Raw genomic sequence first — 22,865 nt, 5'->3', positions numbered from 1 at the left:
ATGCTACAGATGTGACAGGACCAAACATCGGTGAAACTTGAAACCATTAAAAGTAACCACTATTTAAATGGAGATTGTCGATTCCTCAATTCCCCCCTGTAAATTCTAAAATACAATTTACGCTCTAATGGAAATACAAATTACTTGGACAATGTAGCATTAGTCCCTAATTTTAATTTAAGTTCTATTTTTATTCGGTTTAGAATAATTATATAGTAGCTATGTTCAAACACTCACATAGCCAGTGCAGTTATTGGAGATACAAAATCGAAATGAAAAATATAGAATCAATCACGAGAACAATCACGACCAGGGGGGCTTGGGGCTCTTGTGATTCAGCCAGGATACTTCCATTTTGCAGAGTGTGCCTTATAGATAAACTCAAGATATTTTGATGATAAATGCTACAGATGTGGCAGGACAAAACATAGACATCCGTGAAACTTGAAATCATTAGAAGATTGCCTATTCCTCATTTCGCCCTTGTAAATTCTAAAATACAATCTACCCTTTAATGGAAACACAAAGCACTTAGGAAATTCCATCTAAACTATTCCATCTAACTATTTTGAAATCCATCTGTATTTCCATCTAAACTGTTTTGACAACACTGCTGGACTGTTCACTATTTATGTTTGTAAGTGAAGTTTCAGACCAACTAGTGGTAACTAAGAAGTTACCACTATTTGAATGGAGATTGTCTATTCCTCAATTCGCCTCTGTAAATTATAAAATACAATTTACCTTTAATGGAAACACAAAGTACTTATAAAATTCCATCTAAACTTCCATCGAAGCTGTTTTGACAACACTGCTGAACTGTTTACTATTTATGTTTGTAAGTGAAGCCTCGAACCAACAGGACAATATGAAGTAATTATGGTGAAACTTGACATCATTACAAGTTACCACTATTTTAATGGACATGGTCTATTCCTCAATTCGCCCCTGTAAATTCTAAAATACAATTTAATTTACCCTTTAATGGAAACACAAAGCACTTACGGAATTCCATCTAAACTATCCCATCTAACTATTTTGAAATCCATCTGGATTTCCATCTAAACTGTTTTAACAATACTTCTGGACTGTTTACCATTTGTGTTTGTAATTGATGTTTCGAACCAACAGGACAATATGAAGTAATTAATGAGCAAATTAAGATTCCTCGAATCAACACAACCTCTTACAATAATAATCAAATATCGATGAAACTTGACATTACTAAAGTTACCACTATTTAAGTGGAGATTGTCTATTCCTCAATTCGCCTCTGTAAATTATAAAATGCAATTTACCCTTTAATGGAAACACAAAGTACTTGGAATATTTAACATTAGTCCCTAATTTTAATTTAAGTTCTATTTTATTTTTATTTTTTTAGAATATATATATAGTAACTATTTTGAAATATTGACACAGCCAGTACAGTTATTGAGATCCAAAAACAAAATGAAAAATATAGAAATATATAGACAAACAAAATTCTTTGAATTAACATATTAAAAATAACGCATATTTTATTTTCACATCGGGAAAACAGTTATCAACAGAAAAAAACATATAAAAATAAATAAATGTAATACACAAGAATATACCACAAAGAAACTTCATGTGCAAAAATAAATTGATAAGAAAACTAAAATCTTTTCCCTTTTTGTCTTTATATGCATAGTGTTTCCTTTTTATGTCATTTTCTTGTTTGTTTTAGCACTTAATTTTAGTTTTTCATTTGTTTTGTTTTCGATTAGTAAAGATCATTGGAGGTGAAGCGAAGATATTCGATTTTCTGTTTACTTTATTCGCTAACTCAAACATTTAGCCATTTTTTGCCTGCTAATACAACTTTATGTTGATTATAATCGCGTTTGCAATGTGGTCTTGGGAATAATTTTGGGATCTAAATATACTTGCTGAAAATTCTGATTGTTTAACAAAGATAAAAAAAGATTCCAACGCCACATTCTTAATCCATACCCCATTTATTATCCTTTTCTCACCCATTGACCAGTAAACTATAAAGGATCGTCCACAGTCCGTCTGCTTCCCCCAACCTAGAGTTTTTTTCTAAATTTTAATATGAAATGGGAACTTTAGGGCAAATTTGCTGTATTTTTACACGTGGCCTAAATTTTTTGGCAGAAAAATGCCACGTTTTTTACAAATACTACAGTATTGTACCATTTGAATATTTTGATATTCTAAGTACCGGCTTATCTATCAACAAGTGAACTGACATTATTTTTATGCAATCCTAATAAGGGCTTATGCTAGATTTGCCTCTCACTCGGACTATCTGTCTTGGCTTTTTCTAAAATTAGACCTGGCTTGATGCCCATAACTGCTTTATTTTAATTCCCTACTCTTCTGGACGCCCTTGGCACCAGTATAAATTATCTATTACCTTATTTCTTTACTGGCAAGTCTATTAAAATGTTTGTGGGTCAGTCGAATTTTTCCAAGAAAAATGAATCTATAACAACAAACTTAGGAATCGTGTCAACTTTGTTTAGCTACCGTTCAATTCGAAAGTCTTATATATATTTTTTTAAGATATGGTGTTCCCCTTTTCTTGTGAAAGCGTTAAAGAGCATTCTTAATTATAAATGTATTGTATTCTACTTCATCTGCATTAAAAATAAAAATGGCGCCCTCAGCTAAATAAGGCTGCAGCTAACATCAGGATTCAAACACCACGATTTCAAATCTAAACAGAAGAAAAACAATGAAATAAAGAAGAGTCCTGTGGTGGCGCAGTGGATTTGACCTTAGCTTGGTACTACGGGATCCAGAGATCAAATCACGCTGCAGGAATGCACTGCAGGGCCGACGCAAGGACCTTAGTAGTCAAGAAGCGTCGTTAATTCTTAAATAATAATAAATAATAAGGAAATAAAGAAACTTTGAACCATGAACTGACTAAGGGATCTTAAAGACTTTAGAAATATAGAGATAGCTGTGGAATTTCACAAACTAGGAGCCTTTAGAAATGCGTCTAAATAACATGTTTTCCTAAATTATATCGTAAATAAACTAATTTTACTTGTTTTTCACAAAAGCAAGAATTCTATTCTAGTTGCCACCGTAGAGTGTTTATACTTGTTCCTAAGACTGCCCATTTCAATTGAATTGGCATACTTTTCAATGAAATAAAAAAAACTTTGAGCCATGAATTGACTAAGGGACCTTAGAGACTTTAGAAATATAGAGAAAGCTGGAGAATTTCATAAATTAGGAAACTTCAGGAATGCTTCTAAATAACATGTATCCCTAAATTATATCGTAAAAGACTAATTTTACTGATATTTTTTTTTACAAAAGCAAGTGCCACCGTAGAGTGTCTAAGATTTCTTATTTCAATTGAATTGCCGTAGCTTTCTTTTTTTTCATATTTTCTGCATAAATTTCACATGTCCAAAAATAATACCTGCTTAGTTTCAGTTCCAAAATTTGTATAAGGGAATATCAACCACAGATTAGTCCTTTCACTCCTTTGATTCCACAAAAGCATCTTCAGATAGAGAGTAATCATTCATCCTCTTCTGTAGACAAACCCCTGGCAATAGCAATATCATTCAGTCAGCTAACAGCGGGCTCTCCTATTAAATTTCTTAATTTTAATGATGAGCAGTTGGAAGTGCTTATATGTTTATATGTGCTTATATGCTTATATGTGTGAGCTTATATGCCTGACGCACAAAGTTTTCAATATCCCGCTGAATTTTCAAAGTATGTTGTTTACTCGATAATTTTAAACACATTTGATATTTTGGAATTTAGACTTGATTGTAACTTGGCCGTATTTCAGTCAAAACTGTAGTATTTCATAATGAAATGGCCAGAAAAGTCAAATTACTATGGCAGTTTTTTCTTCTTTTTTACTTAAAGGACACTAAAAGTTTTAATTTTTTACGAACCGTCTTTTAGATTTCTAGGACTATTTGTTCGAAGTAACCCCAGCCCCCCTCCCTCGAGAAAAATACAAGACAAAAATAAACACGTGTCTGTGATCAGCGTCTAAAAAAATTGCAAAATTCCAGTAGCAACCTAACATGAACCAATTTATGGCTCATCGTCTAAACCCATTTCAGTAGATTTGTGTGAAACACCTTATAAGTTCTGCTCCTAAACTCAAAACCATAAACTACCCCCCACCCGAAAAAATATTGTAAGTGGTCCCTCCTAGGATTCAACGAGATAACTTCTTAGCCAGCAAAAAAAAATTTATCTCTTTAATTATGTTTAATGTTTGGATTGTCTAAGAATCAATCCTGAAATATAAACATTTCAATTTTCACATATCTATTACAAAAGTACAATAGTTGCTTAATCAACAAGTTTAAAATTAGCAATTCAAACACGCCTTGATTTAAATATGTTGTTTGTTGTCTTTTATTTCTCAAAATAATGTTGTTTGTCTTTAAACTCATTGACACAAAGCTTATTATTATCCGCTGTGTATTATTCTAGTAGATGGCAATTTGATAAGATTATTAATTTCTGTAAGGTCTTTATCAGACTTGATTTGTAGTTAAATGCCGCAAAATCTTTAAATTTTTGTTTAAAGTTCGTACCACTATAGGGGACTTAAACAGGAAAAAGACTCTTTGACTACCCCCTTAAATATGAGCGATTCAATTGCAGAGCCCCTGTCTTAGTATCTTACGTGGCTAATATATATCCCTTTTATTTCTTAATACCATAGTCCGACTTGAAAGAAATTTGTGATTTTTTAGGTTGCGGCATCTGTTTTTAATATAGAAAGGGGAGTTCCACGGATACTAATCGCTTATCTATAATGATTACAGAACACAATTCTTGTGGGACCAAAATACACGAGGAAGCCTAAGTAAGACATATAATTACGTCCGTCAAGATGGTTGGAATTTTGGAATATTTTTTGTTTTGTTTTTATCTATATCTTTTCCAATATGTTTTGGAGAGTGATAGCAAATTTTGATTATTTCTCCTAGAGCTAGCTTGCAATAGCAAGCGTAGAAAAGTTACAAAACTGAATCTAATTTTAGAAATAAACATTGAAATAGGAAAGGGATGTCTTTGCTAAATTTTCCACAATTTAGCCAAACTTTGTGTTTATTTTAGACCTAGAATACTGAAACTCTAAATTTTGCACATACACTGTTTCAGCATCTCGAATTGAAGCTAACTGTCCAAAAAGAAAATTTATATTTGAACGGGTACCAAAAAAACGATTCCGATCACCAGACTTCAAGGAAATACCCGTTACTAATCGAACAGAATGTGAAGACAGGTATGTTGATATCCCGTTATGTTTATATCTATATAAGTGTCTCCTTGCATAAATTACATATTCATCAGAAAGAATGGAAGGGGAAGGGTATCTTACACGATAATTTGATTTGCTCGAATTTAGGGAATAATTAGGATTAAATGATATGTAACAAAGTGGGAGAAACGATTTTGAGAACTGTTTACTTTAATGTTTTTCTTCTAAAGCTAGCCCCGTGTTCTAAGCAATTGGATATGTAATCCACTATCGTTGTTCTTTCTGCTAGATGTTCTGTGAATATTTAACACAACTTATAAGTATGTTTTGCTCTAAAAGCCTGATATTATTGTCTAAAGCAACCATTTTATGCTTGACTAACTGATGTTCAAAGCTGCAATGGCATCATCTCTTTCCCTTTCTTTATTTCTATTAATGACATCGAAAAAGATACCAAAATTACCCAAGACGTAACAATATTTAAACAAAATACTCTATAGCGGAAATGAATGTCCCATATCAACTAATCAAGGCTGAATTTGTAAGAAATAAATTACAGAGTTCGAAGATTATTTACATGTTTATACTGATGGATCCCTAATAGGGAACAAACACGCCGCAGCAGCAATAATCCCACACACCTCTCTCACCATTCAAAAGCCTCCTCTAGTGGACTCCTCAGCTTTGATGGCTGAATTGGCAGAATAGTTGAGTCAGTGAAAGCAGTCAAAAATGTACCTTCCATTTACATAAAATTGCAATATTCTTGGATTCTCAGACTACTCTTAAGCTAATAAAAACTTTAAACTGGAGCACAAAGGTCACTGATTTACAAAAGATAAAAGAGTTACTCAATTTTTTTTTTCCAAGATTAACATAGCAGTGGCTTTTCAGCATATCCCGGGTCATTTAGATATTCGCCATAATGAAAAAGTGGACAGTCCTGTTGCAGAAATAGGAGTGACTGTCAGCCCAGAGCTTGCTCAAAAGTTTTCAATCGCACTTAGAGGTGCAATTAGAAACTGCCCCCTTTATAGAAAGTCACCTTATGCTGTCGTTCCAATTTTCAAGAACATAAGACAATCGGGCCTTCTTGAAAATAAAAGCTTAGCAGTAATACTGAGACGAGAAGAACAAAGATGGAAACAACATAGTGACCCAAATTGTAGATTCTGCAACTTGACTGGAAAAAACCTTGCAACACCTTTTCTTCAAATGCACAGCAAGTACTCCTGGAATTTATAAACTGCATACCAAATCTCAAAATTCGATACCTCCACCAGACACTAACATGATTGTGGATGCACCTTTACCAGCTTCCATTGAAAAGGTGTTTTACAGAGATACAACTGATATCTTAAAAAATTCAGATATGCTTTGAGTGATTTAATTTGTGTTTGTTACGTCTATTGTGAAATTTGGCAGAAGAGAGCTTGAGCGTGCAGGAAGAGTCGTATTCGTACTAGCCCCCCTGTAGGCCTTAAACTACGGAAAACAAGCAGCTCCAGTACTTTCACTTTCCATAAGCAAGTTAAATTATGTACTATGTCTTAAATGGTATTTGAATGTTGTATTATCTATTTTGTGCAATGTATTATGGATGTGAAAAAGTGCAGTAGGAAGTCGAAAAGAGCCAGTTAGGATTACAGGTGCTGTTTTTCAGAAGAAGGAGAATTGATTAGTTCAGAAAAACTAGACTTTCAAATCCCAAAATGATAACTTCAACCCGGAAACTAACAGCAGTCTTGTAGGTTTTATAATAACTAGTAAGACTGTTTCAGAGAAGATCTGTCACAAATTATAAGGAATAATAATAAATAAGATTGAATTTATCCGAAGCATAATTATCACAAATTTACTATTGTTGATATTTAATCAAACTCTTGGTAAGATCTTTTCAGAAACCAACCAAAAAAAGATAATTGTTTTCCGACATATTGTCCGAAACTGTGCATAAGGCAGCCACCAGCGAGAATTTTTATGGTAAATATCTTAAAGGCGAAAAAGAATTTCTTTGCGTGAATTTAAAATAGAAAACGGAATTGCTAAGTGATTTCAACAAAGGGCTTTTTGGTCTTTTTTTCTTATTTCCCATGCGGTCTGCCCCCTTTTTGACATTTTTCTCATTCACAATCCACAAAAACACCCCCTTCTGAAATATGGTTTTGCACATATACCTGAATCTTAGAATGTTACAAATTTGTAAATTATTCCAAGGGCAATTTGTAAATTATTCTAAGGGCCAGAACAAAAAGCTATAATTGTTTCACCAAAAACAACAACAAAAATTTCTAACTTTATCCTCATATTTAAAAATATTGAAAAATAGTAGTTTCTTATAATGTGGGATAAGAAATACCTCAAATAGGGCTTCCTCTTCAAAAACGAGAAATCGATTCTGAGAATTCACTCAGCCTTTTCACAATTATATCTTGGATTAGTCCTAAATGCAAGAACTGGTCTTCACAGAAACATCCCCTGTCTTCACCTAAATTAACTAGCTTAAAAATCAACAAAAAACTCAAACTATTGGTAAAATTCTCCGGCAAAATCTACCAACAAAATTCTCACAGCACAAAGAGGAAGAATAATTGCAATATATTTGATGTAAATTAGTAAAAGCCATGAATATAGCAAGGATAAAAAGTTTCCTGCAATGCAAAGTAAAAATAACTAACTTCAGTGTCTATTTTGGCCATTTGTGTGAAGAAACATGGGAAAAGAAATACTTTCATTGCTACTGTACAAATCATTATTAGCTTAAGAAAACAGTTGTGGCAATATCATTTAATACGGTATGCTTCACTGCACTGAGGTGGTTTTGAAAAGCTAGCTCTGGAACAATTCTCTCCATTGAAAGGCTTGTTGGCCCTGAAAACCCTTGAAATATGATTTGCTTGATTCTTGTCCTCTGTATGTGGTACAGTTCAAATGCCGCCTTTACATTGCCCCTTCATTGCTTATGCCTAGTGGCCTACACTAAAGACCTGAAGTAAATTACTCTTGTATTTTGATTCTGCCTATCACACTGACGAGGGTCCCATAAGCTCCTTAATATCAGCTTTTCTATGCAATACTTAACTATCAAAAACAAATGTGAAGATACGTTTCCTACAATATATTTTCATTTAAACAAAAGGAAGACTATAAAAAGAAACGGAGTTCGTCTTTATGATTCCGACTTTAGAAGGAACAGATTAAGGCTTTGCTCTTTAGACTGTTTTAGTGGATTAAGAAGAGTAGGAACTTGAGCTGTAGAGTCGTCTACGGTGGTAATAAACTAATAGTAGACTAATACGGTGGTAGTAGGCTGCGCAAAATTTGCCTTCCTAAAGTCTCTTATTAGATAATCCAAAGCCTCCATATTCGATTTTAATAATTCAAATCGCTTTTGATTTTCTATGCTACTTTCGTTGCCAGCCTAAGTTGAAATCTTTTCAATTTTTTAACAGCCTACATTATGGAGCTTAAGTGGCTTAAGCTGAGGAACTTACCCTACAGAGAACCATTTTTCAAAGCCTACTTAGCTCATGTGAAGAGCTAAAGAGCATGATAAGCACACAATTTTCCCTAAAAGGGTGAAAGGTGACGCTCTAATTAGATTGGCATGGAGGAGGAGTGTACGGGGCTATATAGACAATGAAACCACATGGTGCTGTATCAACTTTTCAGAAGCTGTAATAGTGACCGATAAGTTTCCCATTCTCTTTGGCTCACGCAGCCCACCACCCGCAATAATTTATCACTATTTCTAGTGATTTTTCAAATTTTCTAGACAATAAAATCACTAAGTCAGCACATAAATTGCTAGATTATTGAAAAACAAATCACTGAATTAATCACGAAATCACTGAAATCTAGTGTTTTTCTTGCCGTGACAGCAGCCCTCCCACCAATACCGTGACATCAAAATCAAATTATAGATGGTATTTTAAATTTAATCCAAATTTTAAATTTAAAAATGAGAAACATGACTATACTAGACCTATCGCCCTAGGAACCTCTGTATTGCCCTAGGAACCTCTGTATTGCCCTAGAACAGAGGTTCCTAGGGCAATACAGAGGCTCCTAGGACATCATCATCTAGACCTATCCATGGATTTTTTGTCACAGGAGAGTGAGGATGTCCTCAAATCAGCTAGAAAGAGTATAAAATTTTTGACTTTATCAAAGGTATTCGTAGAAATCCAAATTATGAGGCTCTTTCTATCTTAAAAACTAGTTGATCTACATGAATGATAGTAGCCTACCAGAAATTGTTCCATATCCTAGGCCAGAAATAAAGGAGAAACATGTCTGTTTTATTCAATTCTCCATTCACTGTTCTTTTAAAGTAATCAAAAATTAGATTGACCTAGAACCATTGGATTTCTAATTTAATGTTCTTTTCAAATTCATATTCACACTTGCAACAATGCAATCCACCCCCCTGATGCTCTCAGATACATGAAACATAAAAGAATTGCATGCTGATCAATTGTCTATATAGCACAAGTGCAAATCCCCTGATTCTCCTCTTTCAGCTAGGAGTGCTATACATGCTTGAGGGCAACATAGCAAATTACTTCAGAGCAAAATTGGTATAATTTTGAGGGTTTCTAACTCTATAATAAACCCTTCAAATTTTTTCATAATAACATTTGACTATTAAGACTAATGAAAATTACTAATTAGCATTTTTATACTATTGGTGACTATAGGGGGTTTAGGCCTTTTAAGAACTCAAAATATAATTTCCCTCAGAAATAATTATTGAATTATGAAAGAGTATAAAAAAAGCCATGAAATGATGTATTTACTTTCATCCTAGATAAAGTGTTTTTTCAGCAAAAAAATTACCAATATTCCCCCTCCCCCCCCAAAAAAAATTGTGTGCCCATTTATAGCTATGTTGACTCTGGCTGAGTCACACTGCTGAACCCAGTTCCAAATCAAATAATCAGTAGTGTCAGGACTCAAAACCCTGCTCTTCTTGATACAGGATTTCATGTCTAGTGTGCTAACCATTTGGCTAATGTAGTTTTATGATGTATAAAAAACTTACAAAAATACTTAAATTCTTAGACATACCTTGGCTGTTTGGTAAATTTTCTAATTAATCCACTAATGAGGTAGCTGAGAAAGACACATCTTTAGAATCAGAATCTCATCCTGAATCCAAATATAAAACCCATTTGCATTGGAAATAAACTTTATCCCACCTTCTAATTTGCAAATATATACCCTGAGTTACATGTCTTTTCATTACAGTGTTGAAAGAATTCTCCCTTTCCACATATTTAAGAATCCCATTTATTTTCTAAAGTTTGTAACTTTACACAGGGTAACTCCTAAACCTATGGTTATTTCCATGGGTTAAACTTGCTTCATTTGGTATACCACAGCCTTTTATGTATGCATGGCATTTAAGCAGCTGTCTTGGAGTCATTCTTAAAAAACACAAACAGCAGTTGTTATTAATCTTGTTTGGGTCTGCAATTTTTCTTTCTTCCTGAAATGTATTTTAATTTTTGAAAATGGTGGTCCTAAGCACATACTCTAGCTCTCAAATAGAAGAAATTCTACTAATCACATTTTATATTCACTCTGATATCAAAATAGCATTCAATAAGGCTTTGCTACTACAACCAAACTCCTTAACATCAGAGACCATGTTCTCAATAATATAATGCTGGTGTAGCCATTTGGAATTAATTCTTCTCAAAATGTTCTTTTAGTTGTTGACTCTGCTGAAGATGCGTCACTAGTCATACCAGCCTTGTTGAAGGTACAGCTGCACTGGAAACTTTGTTGTTTACTGCAGAAAGTCTTGGTTTAAAATTGAACTGGTCTAAAAGCAAAATAATGCCTTTGGACAATGCACCATGCATATCCATTATGTCTATAGAATTGTTTGGTTAGAATGTTGAGATAGTCAAGCAGTTCACCTTCCTTGGTTTAAGAGTCTCCTCAAATGGAAATCTAGATGTAGAGGTATTAGTAAGGGTGGAAAGGTGAATACAGTCTTCTAAGAACAATATTATCAAAAGAAAGATCAATTGTCCCATCAAAGCATGAATCTACTCTGCTTTGGTAGCTAGTTTTATGCTTAACTTGTCAGTGGCTTTTGCCTTGCTGCAGATGACCAAACAGATTTTTCCCCGAGTAAACGCATTTGCAAAATCAAAGATGTTAGATGAAAATTAAACATGTTAGCTTAACAAGGAATGGGAATTGCACATTTTGCAGTGCTTTAAGTCCTTAATGCTTTCTGAGCAGCTCGAGTCTCACTTCCTGCATTGCTATGATCATTAGTGATCATTTAGTTTTCAAGTCTTCTGAAACATCTACCCAGCTCATGTTCAAATTTAACCTAACCTTAAATGGCCAGTAACGCTAAAAAGGAAGATCATACACAAGATTGGTGGAAGTCATCCACAGTGATCTTACTATCCAAAGAATCAACCCCACTTAGGCTTCAAACCTAGATCATAACAGACATCTGCAGAGATGAAAAACAGTGCTGATGGCTGGTTCCCTCTAAGTTGAGGAAGTGGCTGGATAAGAGCTTTAAGTCAAATGATACTGACTTTGAAGAAGATTAAGGATCAATATCCTGAAAGTCTTATTTTAGCATGCAACCATCCATAGGGCACAACCATCCCTAACATATTTTGAATCAGTGGGACCTAAAAACAGTTTTTGGAACAAAATATTTTTTTTTAATTTCATATTCTAATAGTTGGTCCCTAAACTAGAGGCTTCAGAGTGTGAAACAAAGAGGCTATCAAAACTGCTGTTCAGTGCTATATATTTTATTGTTTTATTAATCATGTTGAACACACATAATGAAATTATCGAGTGATTTCCTTAATTGTTGTCATTTGAAAAAAATGACTACAATTTGTTGTCTGCTATCAGAACTTAGCTTAAAAGGAGTTCTGATTGTGCTAAAATCATTATCAAGACCAGTAGCATATCTGTGTTATTGCTTGTGCTACAAATCTTGAAAAAATATTAATATAATGAGAATCAACGGTCATTTTTGTTAATTTTATGGATGTAACTTTTCAGATTATCCAAAATAGATTCTTTTTGTTTATGTATTCCACCTATTGTGACTCCTATCAAATCCTTGTTGGATTTAAAACTGAAGCTCCACTCCTCAATGTGTTGGGTCACATCTCAAAATTGTCTATGCATGAAAATTCATTCTTGATATTGTAAAATAGAAATCTAGTAATTATTATACCGAAATTTATTTATTTTGAAGGTGTTTAAATGAACTTAGTTTTACCTGTCGATCTGCCACCTACGATTCATCTACACGGACATGTTACCTGAGTCAGGACACAAGAAGAACACATCCATCTTCCCTGTCAGATGATCCTGGCTTTGAATATCTTGAGAACACATGTCTAAGCCCAGAAGAAAGATGCGAAGGAACTCCAATGTTTCTCAAAGAATTGAAGCCATCCTTGACTGGTCCTTTGGATATAGAATCATTGCAAGATGTCAGTTTAGAAGAATGTCAACAACAATGTTTGAATGCTGAGAGGTGATGTTGCCAACATTCACTTTCTATCTACATTTTATGTATTATCTTTGTTTTCTTTCTATCTACGTTTCTTTCTACATAGCTTTACATTTAAAAGTCTTGAATTGAAGAACTTTAAATGTGGTTAGATTTTCAGTAAAAAGTCTGATATTAGCTATATTTGTTGTGATTCGAATCCAGGGGCGTAGCTACAGTATTTTTATTGTGGGGGGGACAAGGGGGGTTGCTATTGAAGTAGGCGCTATTCATGCAGTAGCAAAGAGTAGAACCTACATAATAAACACAGTTCTTGGGAAATTTGGAAACATTCCCCAATACATCACAGTACAATAAACACACATTAAACAATCATTAATACAAGTGCTGATGGTTGGATTGTGCTGCAATTGTCACCAAGGAGCTGCTGCAGATGACAGTAGTACAGCGTAAACAAGCTTTTGGGTGGGCAAATGTGAAGAAAAAAGTGTCGCATACACTCGACTTTTTCAGCCAGATTCACCACTAATACTGCAGTACACATCCCCCTCCACTTCAATTAAAAATTGCCAGGGACGCCAATTGGAAGGAAAATTGACTCCTAGAGTTGGAAAATTACCTTCCCCTTTGTAAATTTGTTAAGAATATTAGTGTGCATGCATATATATGCACACAAAATTTCTAAATCATTAAAAAAAACATTCATATTTTGTTTAAATTCCCTTTATTCTATTCTAAGCAGACATTTTGTACAGCATGCTGATTCAGATATAAATGTCCCACAAGTAGCGCTGTTGTTGCGTGAAATACGACTAATTTTGGTCGTAATTCTTAGCACATTTATGTCAATTCTTTATTTAGAGCTCATTAAAAGAAATATTTAGAAAGCGAAAATAGCAAAAAGTCAGCAACATTTATGGATTAGTATGTGAATCCAAAACGTAAGGAATAAGATGTTTTCATTGCTTGTTAGTCGTTTGAATTACAAATAACAGAATTTTGGAGCTTATATTAGCTATTATTAACAGCACTTATTTAGCATTTCAATGACAAATAAGAGAATTGGACTTTCAATTAAATACTGGAAATAAAAATTAAAACAATTTAAGGATTCCTGGAGTGGATCCCTCTCTACCAAATTCCATGACCTAAGTACAATTGATTTGATCCATCTTGTTTGAACCATCCTAAGTGAAAAGTACTTAGTTTTATGTTCTTTTCCAATGATTTATTTTTCATTCAGGAAATTATTTTTACTGTATATCTACCTTATTCTCTATAATTCATTTCTGTCTTATTGGCAGATTTAGAGGGTGTTTTCACTTCCACTTTTGAAATTTTTGAGTCTAATTTTGAACTGTTATGTTTTAGGAGGTTAAAGCGCCTTAAATATCAAGGGGAAAAATCGATTGAGCAAATGTGGCGAAACAGGAAGTATAGAAAATGTTTCACTTTTACCATTAACTATGCTCACATTTTTATTTGATGGCAAGGTCTCGAAGGCAGCATATTTGGAAAAAATATTAATATGGAATGTATTATGAAGGTTAATGGACCCTATTTTTCTCATATTCCTCATGATAAAAAGAGCATGGATTAATTAAAAAAATTATCTGCTCAAAGTAAAGACTAAATTTGACACTTAAAATAAGCAACAGTTTTAAAGCTGCTGAATAAATTGTATTTTTTTTCAAATCATTGGAGGGGGGGGCAACTCCCCCCATCAGCAACACCACTGGTGGCATCTAAATGATTTGCAGTTTTGAAAACTGCAGTATAATCACCTAAAATGTATTGGACACAAATCAGGTTTGATAATTAAATTTTCTGGAAATGAGGATAAAGACTATTTTGCGTTTAAGGTTGTTGACACAGAAAGAAATTTATATTATGAATGAATGTAAAGGATTAAAGTCACCTATTAGAATAAAGAGCAAATAAGACTATGTATTGTTAATATGATGAATTCATATAATTCATGACCAAATTATATGCCCTCCAAAAGATCTTACCAATCAAGTTTGGCAACTTGCCAAAGGCCACATGTGCAGATCAAAATGAAAAAAAGGTGGATACCACTTTGGAATTTTGCTAGGTAGTATTAGACTACCTTAGTTGTGTGAAACTGTATCATTATGAAAATAGTGTTCCAATTAAATCAAAAATTGACTTATCTTTAGAGGAAATAGAATAGATTTTAATGAAAATAGTGTTCCAATTAAATCAAAAATTGACTTATCTTTAGAGGATAGGACCACATTGTGCAGAAGTAGAAACCCTTATAGCTGGGGCCCGTTGGAATGTGGGGCTATCAGTTAAAATACCTGTCATAATATAATCTTTTAACATCATATATATATATATATATATATATATATATATATATATATATATATATATATATATATATATATATATATATATATATATATATATATATATATATATATATATATATATATATATATATGTATATATATATATATATATATATATATATATATATATATATATATATATATATATATATATATATATATATATATATATATATATATATATATATATATATATATATATATATATATATATATATATATATATATATATATATATATATATATTTATATATATATATATATATATATATATATATATATATATATATATATATATATATATATATATATATATATGGTGCCAAAATAGGCTTGAAAATTAATGTTAAGAAGACTAAGTCACTAAGGCTAGGAATAAGTGAAGATGAATAGGTGACATTAGGTAACGAAAAGATTGATCAGGTTAGGAGCTTCAGTTACCTTGGTAGTATTATTAGTAAAGATAGTGGGAGCAGTGAAGATGTTAAAAGTAGAATAGCTAAGGTTCAAGGTGTTTTTTCACAGTTAAAAAAAGTTTGGAAGAATAGGAAGATAAGTCTGCAAACCAAGATATATATATTATATATATATATATATATATATATATATATATATATATATATATATATATATATATATATATATATATATATATATATATATATATATATATATATATATATATATATATATATATATATATATATATATATAATATATATATATCTTGGTTTGCAGACTTATCTTCCTATTCTTCCAATTAGAAGCTACAGTGAATGACAGTGGTCAAATATGGTTCTGAAGCATGGGTGCTCCGAATAGCAGATGAAAATTTACTAGATGTTTTCTAGAGAAATTGCCTACGGTCTGTTTTGAGTACCCGGCTGACTGACCGTATTTCAAACAGTAGGCTGTACGAAAAATGTGGTTTAATCCCGCTTTCTAGGGCTATAATGAAAGAAAGGTTGAGATGGCTAGGCCACGTTCTACAGATGAAGGATGACAGATTACCGAAGATTGCCCTTGTTGGCCAACCGTCTGGGGCTACACGGAAAGCAGGTCTTCCTTGTCTGGGTTGGGAGGATGTCAGAAATAAAGATTTAAAGGAAATGGGAACTTCCTGGTAGGGTATAAAGAGGGAGGCTTTAAATAGATTAGGTTGGAGGAGGAGCGTGCGCAGCTGTGTTGGCCTCAGGCGGCTTGGTGCTGCAGGGAGTTATTAGTAGTAGTAGTAGCAGTAGTAGTAGTAGTAGTAGTAGTATATATATATATATATATATATATATATATATATATATATATATATATATATATATATATATATATATATATATATATATATATATATCTATATATATAAAAATAAGTTGTCTGTGGATCTGTGGATCAGGTGACGTCAACTAAAAAAAAACTTAAAAAAAAGGAAAAAACTGAAAAATAGAAGAGAAAAAGAAAACTAATAAAATTAAGAATAAAAATAAAAAAAATAAAAAAGATAAAAACTAAAAAAAAAGTAAAAAGAAAAAACGAAAAAAAAACTAAAAAAGCTAAAAAAAGGTAAAAACCAATAAAAAACTAAAAAGAAAAAAAGGAAAAAAACTAAAAAAAATTTTCATCTAAAAAACTAAAAAAAACTAAAAAAGGTAAAAACTAAAAGAACTAAAAAAGAAAAAAAACTAAAAAAAGGAAAAAAACTGAAAAATAAAGGAGAAAAAGAAAACTAAAAAAATATAAATAAAAATAAAAAAACTAAAAAGATAAAAACTTCAAAAAAAAATAAAAGATAAAAACTAAAAAAAAAAGTAAAAAGAAAAAACGAAAAAAAACTAAAAAAGCTAAAAAAAAGGTAAAAACCAATGAAAAACTAAAAAGAAAAAAAGGAAAAAAACTAAAAAAAATTTTCATCTAAAAAACTAAAAAAAACTAAAAAAGGTAAAAACTAAAAGAACTAAAAAAGAAAAAAAAACTAAAAAAAAGGAAAAAAACTGAAAAATAAAGGAGAAAAAGAAAACTAAAAAAATATAAATAAAAATAAAAAAACTAAAAAGATAAAAACTTCAAAAAAAACTAAAAGGAAAAAACTAAAAAACCTAAAAAAAGGTCAAAACCAATAAAAAAGAACTAAAAGGGGAACACTGGGACACAAATGACGACCGGGATACTGGGAATATAAATGACGACCGGGACACAGGGAATGTTCAATTAGCAATCACCATCAACAAAGCTCAAGGGCAATCATTAGAATCATGAGGTATAGATCTGAATATGGATTGTTTTTCCCATGGACAATTATATGTTGCATGTTCAAGAGTCGGTAAACCTGACAATCTAAATAAATGACGACACTCAAAGAGAAAGCGACCGGGACAAAAGGAATGTTCGATTAGCAATCAACAAAGCACCGGGACACAGGGAGTATAAATGACGACGACCGGGACACAGGGACATAACTACAAAGGGGACGCCGGGGTGCACAGGGGGATATATAAATGACGATGGCGACTCAGGGAATGGTCGATTAGCAATCACCATCAACAAAGCTCAAGGGCAATCATTAGAATCATGAGGTATAGATCTGAATACGGATTGTTTTCCCATGGACCATTATATGTTGCATGTTCAAGAGTCGGTAAACCTGACAATCTATTTATATGCACAGACAATGGGACAGCAAAGAATGTTGTATATTCGCAAGTTTTACGTAGCTAAAAACATATATATATATATATATATATATATATATATATATATATATATATATATATATATATATATATATATATATATATATATATATATATATATATATATATATATATATATATATATATATATATATATATATATATATATATATATATATATATATATATCTATCTATCTATATTCACAGGTGGGACATAGGGACACAACTACAATGGCGCGTAACTAATATGGCGCGTAACGACTTACGCGCTCGGGGGGGCTTGGGGGGGCGCGAAGCGCCCCCACCAACTAGGTGTTGGGGTGGCGCGAAGCGCCACCCCAACAGCTAGTATATATATATATATATATATATATTTATATATATATATATAATGTAATTCCTCAAAAAGATTTAAGCAATTAAATTTGGCCTCACGGCGAAACCTACAAATAGAGATGAAAATAAAAAAAAAGGTGGAAACAGCTTTATGGTTTTGGTAGGTAAGGTTAATCAGTGGTAATATTTTTCTTCTTCGCGATAAACTTGGTTTGCCACTCTTAACAAGTTGGCAGCACTCTTTGCCCATTCTTGTTTCAGGATGTGGGTTGGCCAATTGATTATGCAGGATTCCAGTAAGTAATGTCACCTGGTATTTGGTGTTTCTTGAAGACCTGATTATGTTTGTACTATTATCAGCATCCATCCTTACTGTATAGGTACCCATCCTTAGGGTTCATTATGATTTTAGCTAAAACCTTGAGTTGTTATTTATGGGAGACGTCAGAAAATTCAGCCAAAAAAGAAAAAAACTGGCGTCTTAAAGGTGGCGTCCATGAGGTCGGTCTGGGTCGGTCTGTAGTGGAATAAATATAATGCCTGCAGCCGGATAGCGCGATTTTTATACTTTGATTTTTATATATAAGTATCATAATGAGGGCCTTCCAGATTGTTTTGCAGGTATATTTTGTGAAAGGTCAGATCTTCACCAAGACGATACTCGGATGCGAGGAAATATTGAGGTTCCTCGACTTGCTTCTAGTAGGTCTTCTTTTTCTCTTGTTTATAGCGCTTCCAAGCCTTGTAAATAACTTAGTAAAGATTTTAAGGTTAATGGTGTTTTCAACCAGTTTAAGTCTGATTTACGTGTGGAATTGCTCGGTAGGTATGCTTTCGAAACAGATTAGTTACATTTTCAGTGGGTTATTTTCTGTGTTTTTTATGTGCTATCTTGGGGTTTTATAGTATAGTGTTTTGTTGTTTATTTTTCATGTTGGTTTCAATAAATGGCCTCATGCTCCATACTCTTTTTCTTTTATTTTTCTTTTATTTTAGCATATCCTCGCAAGCTCCGCTTTTGTTGTGCCATTACATAAAAAAATGATTATGTTCAATAAATTTGCTCTACTACTCTACCAATACTACTTAAAATGAATGCCTTTACGTTGATTATTTGAGATACACAAAGCGTTTTGAGCCTCACATTTTAAATATTAAGCTAAAATGACATAAAAAGGCTACTCCTCACTTGCGTCCTTTGATACAGCATCGTATGTAAGTGTAATTTTTCTCCTTTTTTAGGTATTTTTGTCGGTCAATAGTATACAATCCTACAACTAAGTTTTGTGTTTTGTCTGGGGAGGACTCCTTCACTATAATGGACAGAGATATAACAGGGTCACCACAAGTTGGAGGAGCATACCCCTATTATGAGTTGATGTGTATGGATTCCATTGAAGGTGCCAGGTTCATCTCACCACGTGTGTTCTATTTCTATATATTTTTTCTAAGGGGAGATTCAAGATTGTAAGCATCGCAATGCACGTACTGTAAATAGCAATTTTTGACTCTCTCAATGAAATTTTTTAAAGTTGTAAATTGAGATTTCTTCTCTTTGTTTTAGTTTTATGTTAATGTCGTCATACGAAAGCATTGTGGAATCTATCTCATCAAAACATCTTCTTTATTTCTAATAAAAGTGTCTTTCATGTGAACCTCAAAAGGGCAATTTTTTTGTATATCAAAGCACAGGGCAAGACTTGTTATTCATTTCAGTTATTTACTAAGGGGGGGGGGCAAGCTTGAAAAAATACCACATTAGAAATTCCGAGGTTATTACAAATTTTTTATATTTTCTGTTTAATTCTGCTTTTTATTCTTTTTGAAGTTATGATCTGGAGTAATGATGTCTCGTTTGCAAAAGTCACTTTTCTGAAAAAAAAAAATCCCTGCAATAAAAAAACAAATTAAAACTAAACAGCTTGAATTTCTTGCGTTCAATGACAGCAAAATTTGTGTTTCAGAAAGGATAAATAAAAAAGGTAGGCTTGAAAATTTTCACCGTCATCACCAATATACACAGCATGGCTTATAACCATAGATCCTCTTAACCTACTTTCTGCACAACAGGTCTATTTATAACTTGTAAAGATTATGTGAGGATCATAAATCCTCACAACGTAGGATATATTTGTTTTAGGATAGAAAACTTATACGAATAAATAAACTGAGTATTTTAATTCCAAGATATATTCTTATAATTAGGGGTAGTGTGCACTACAAATATATGATTTATTTTGTCTTGTTTAGAATGGGAAAAGTGAAAAGTATCACAATGAGGACCCGTATCCCGGGTTTTGGATACAGGACAGTTTGAAGTTAAACATATTTTGTATGTAAGCCAGCTATATATTACCCTACACCCCTTTAATGTGCAAATATATAACCCAAATTCGTTTCTACAATAACGAAGAAATTAATTTGTTCTTGAGTTTTACACAGCGTAAACTTGGGTGATATCCAGGACTTAGAATTTTTTTTTGGAAACGAAATCTTCCAATTTTCAGAAAATGATTTCAAGGTTGAACGTGTTTTTGAATTTCGTTAAGTAAAAAAAAAGAATCTTATTCTTGGTGGTGGCGCATATAGATCCTGTGTGTTTGTAGGGAATTCTACGCTGGAAAAAAACGTCAACAGTTGGGGAAATGTTACGTGAACGTAAACTTTCAATATACAAGTCTAGTCTAAAAGTGAAAATGTCGTGGTCCTTTAAGGTGGTCCCTCTCTCCTTTCTTCTATTCAGGTTTGGTTTTTATTCATAAGTACTTTCAAAAGGCTAGTTTTTTCTCAAAATTTTTTAAGCACTGACGGCGTCTTGCTGAAGGTATTTGCCCAGATATCTGCTTTGTTTCGTTAATCGCTGACCGAAAATTATCCTCGTTGTTCTTTTGTTTTTTTATTTCTTCATTTTTCTCTCCTGGTTTTTTGTACGTTAAAATGGGCTCCAAAAGTGGATATAATTACATTTTTGTAATTATTACATTTCGTAATTGGGGGGACTAAAGCCCCACTCTGGTTTTATGAAATAACGGAGAGCTTAAATAGGGCCATTTGAAGAAAAATTGGAACTGCCAGATCCCCTAATATGTGCTTTACACTCTACCTCTGTCTTTCTCTTTAAATCAATCAATTAAAATTGATCGGTTTCCCTAGGCACCATAATGGGTGGCAGTTAAAATTGATCAGTTTCTCCAGGCACCATAATCTGCATTAATGAAGAAAACCTCGGAGAATCTATTTGTTATGAAATATATGAGAATTTATTTTTGATTTCCGTGGAAATTCAACTTTGCTAATATAAAGCTCTAAGCATTTCTATTCATTAATATTTCTTTTTTGTAAATTGTTGTTTTTTTTTGCAAATCTGTAAAGTTTTTATTTGTAGATCTTGTAAATGTTTTTATTTTATTTAATTATTTTTGTGTGTGTAAATTATAGGATCTGGAACGAAACAGTCACGGCAAGGTGAAGAAGGACCTAAGAAAAGGGATGTTCTGACAGCATTTCAGCGATACAGAAACTCACGGCTTAACCTTGACTACCAAACAGAAATTACTGAAAGGACGTTAGCAGAATGCTTGGATGAATGTTTGCGTCAGGTAAATTTGTAATTAGTAAATTGTAAAGTGATTGCCTGCAGGGACACTGTTACAGGCTAAGGGCAGATAGGCTATTGCCAAGCCTTCATTAAAATAGATATGGGAAGAAGCATTGGGAAGGGGTTAAACAATTCTTGGGCTATATCATGCACAGTAGATGCCGCCCTCCCCGGAAACGGCTTCTATGGTGATATCAGACACAAAGAGCATGTATTTAGATTTATCAAACTTTTGCAACCGTATAAAATTATAAATGTAGACAGTACGAATAATATGCAACATAATATTTGAATCCACTCATAAAGGGTGAAAACTCTTAAATAGTAAAAAAAAATTCAAAAAGAAAGAATACAATGAGGTGAACAGCTGTAAAATTGGAGTGCATAATCCGGAAGCATATCTGACATACAGGGTCTCGTTATTTTGAAAATTTGGACGCAACCCAATATCACTTACGCAACGAGGAAATTCCTAAAAATATCTGAAGTCATCATACGCTAGGTTAAGACTATGTAGATCGTAAAACGTTGGTTTAGAATTAAGAGGCAATCTAAAAATACTAGTTGAAAAAAAGCGAAAAAAATTGTCGCACCAGTTGAGTTAAAGACTAAGCCAGTGACGCATGCGATTGTCTCTGAAATAAACTTGTACTTCCCTCCACAATAATTGGTGTCCCAGTCTTTGAAAACTTTTTCAATTCCATTTTGACATTTTCACATATGCTCTCCTACTGTATGCTCATGCCCCCTTTCCCTCTATTCGTCAGTATGGCTACATATTGCATTTTGCATTTCTTCTTGGTTTTTTCTCTTTCTATATTTTGTTTATGGAAAATTCTTCCAAATGGGTATCAGCCTCTTAATTACAATTAAAGTTACTTTTTTTAAATTATCACGAGTATTTTGCTAAAGATGAGTTTGTTGTCAATTGGAGAGATACTTTACTAGAAAAAAAAAGAATATCATGTTATTCACTAGACACAGCATCACCAGTAATAGTTGATGGAGTCGTGAGAACAGTCGGAGTCGATTGGATAGAATATGTAGAGTCCGTGAATAGATGCTTTTAAAATATTTTCTTATGCAGCTTTCCATCTTCCTCTAGG

The 22,865-nt window shown here is 32.7% G+C and overlaps 1 protein-coding gene across 3 annotated transcripts in view; it reads left to right on the top strand.

Annotated features, from left to right (window-relative positions):
- The window catches only part of LOC136035551 (uncharacterized), a 128,432-nt gene that overhangs the window by 21,195 nt on the left and 84,372 nt on the right, over nucleotides 1-22,865 (top strand). For all 3 annotated transcript variants that reach the window (XM_065717413.1, XM_065717410.1, XM_065717411.1), the window contains exons 4-7: nucleotides 5,149-5,272; nucleotides 12,501-12,785; nucleotides 19,404-19,582; nucleotides 21,600-21,760. In XM_065717413.1, the coding sequence (XP_065573485.1) occupies nucleotides 5,149-5,272; nucleotides 12,501-12,785; nucleotides 19,404-19,582; nucleotides 21,600-21,760 (749 nt within the window). The remainder of the gene's footprint in view (nucleotides 1-5,148; nucleotides 5,273-12,500; nucleotides 12,786-19,403; nucleotides 19,583-21,599; nucleotides 21,761-22,865) is intronic.

The sequence above is a fragment of the Artemia franciscana genome, chromosome 14 (assembly GCF_032884065.1).
Source record: "Artemia franciscana chromosome 14, ASM3288406v1, whole genome shotgun sequence".
In the NCBI taxonomy this organism is placed as follows: domain Eukaryota; kingdom Metazoa; phylum Arthropoda; class Branchiopoda; order Anostraca; family Artemiidae; genus Artemia; species Artemia franciscana.
The sequence above is the reverse complement of the archived record's forward strand: the minus strand, read 5'-3'. Positions and strand labels throughout refer to the sequence as shown.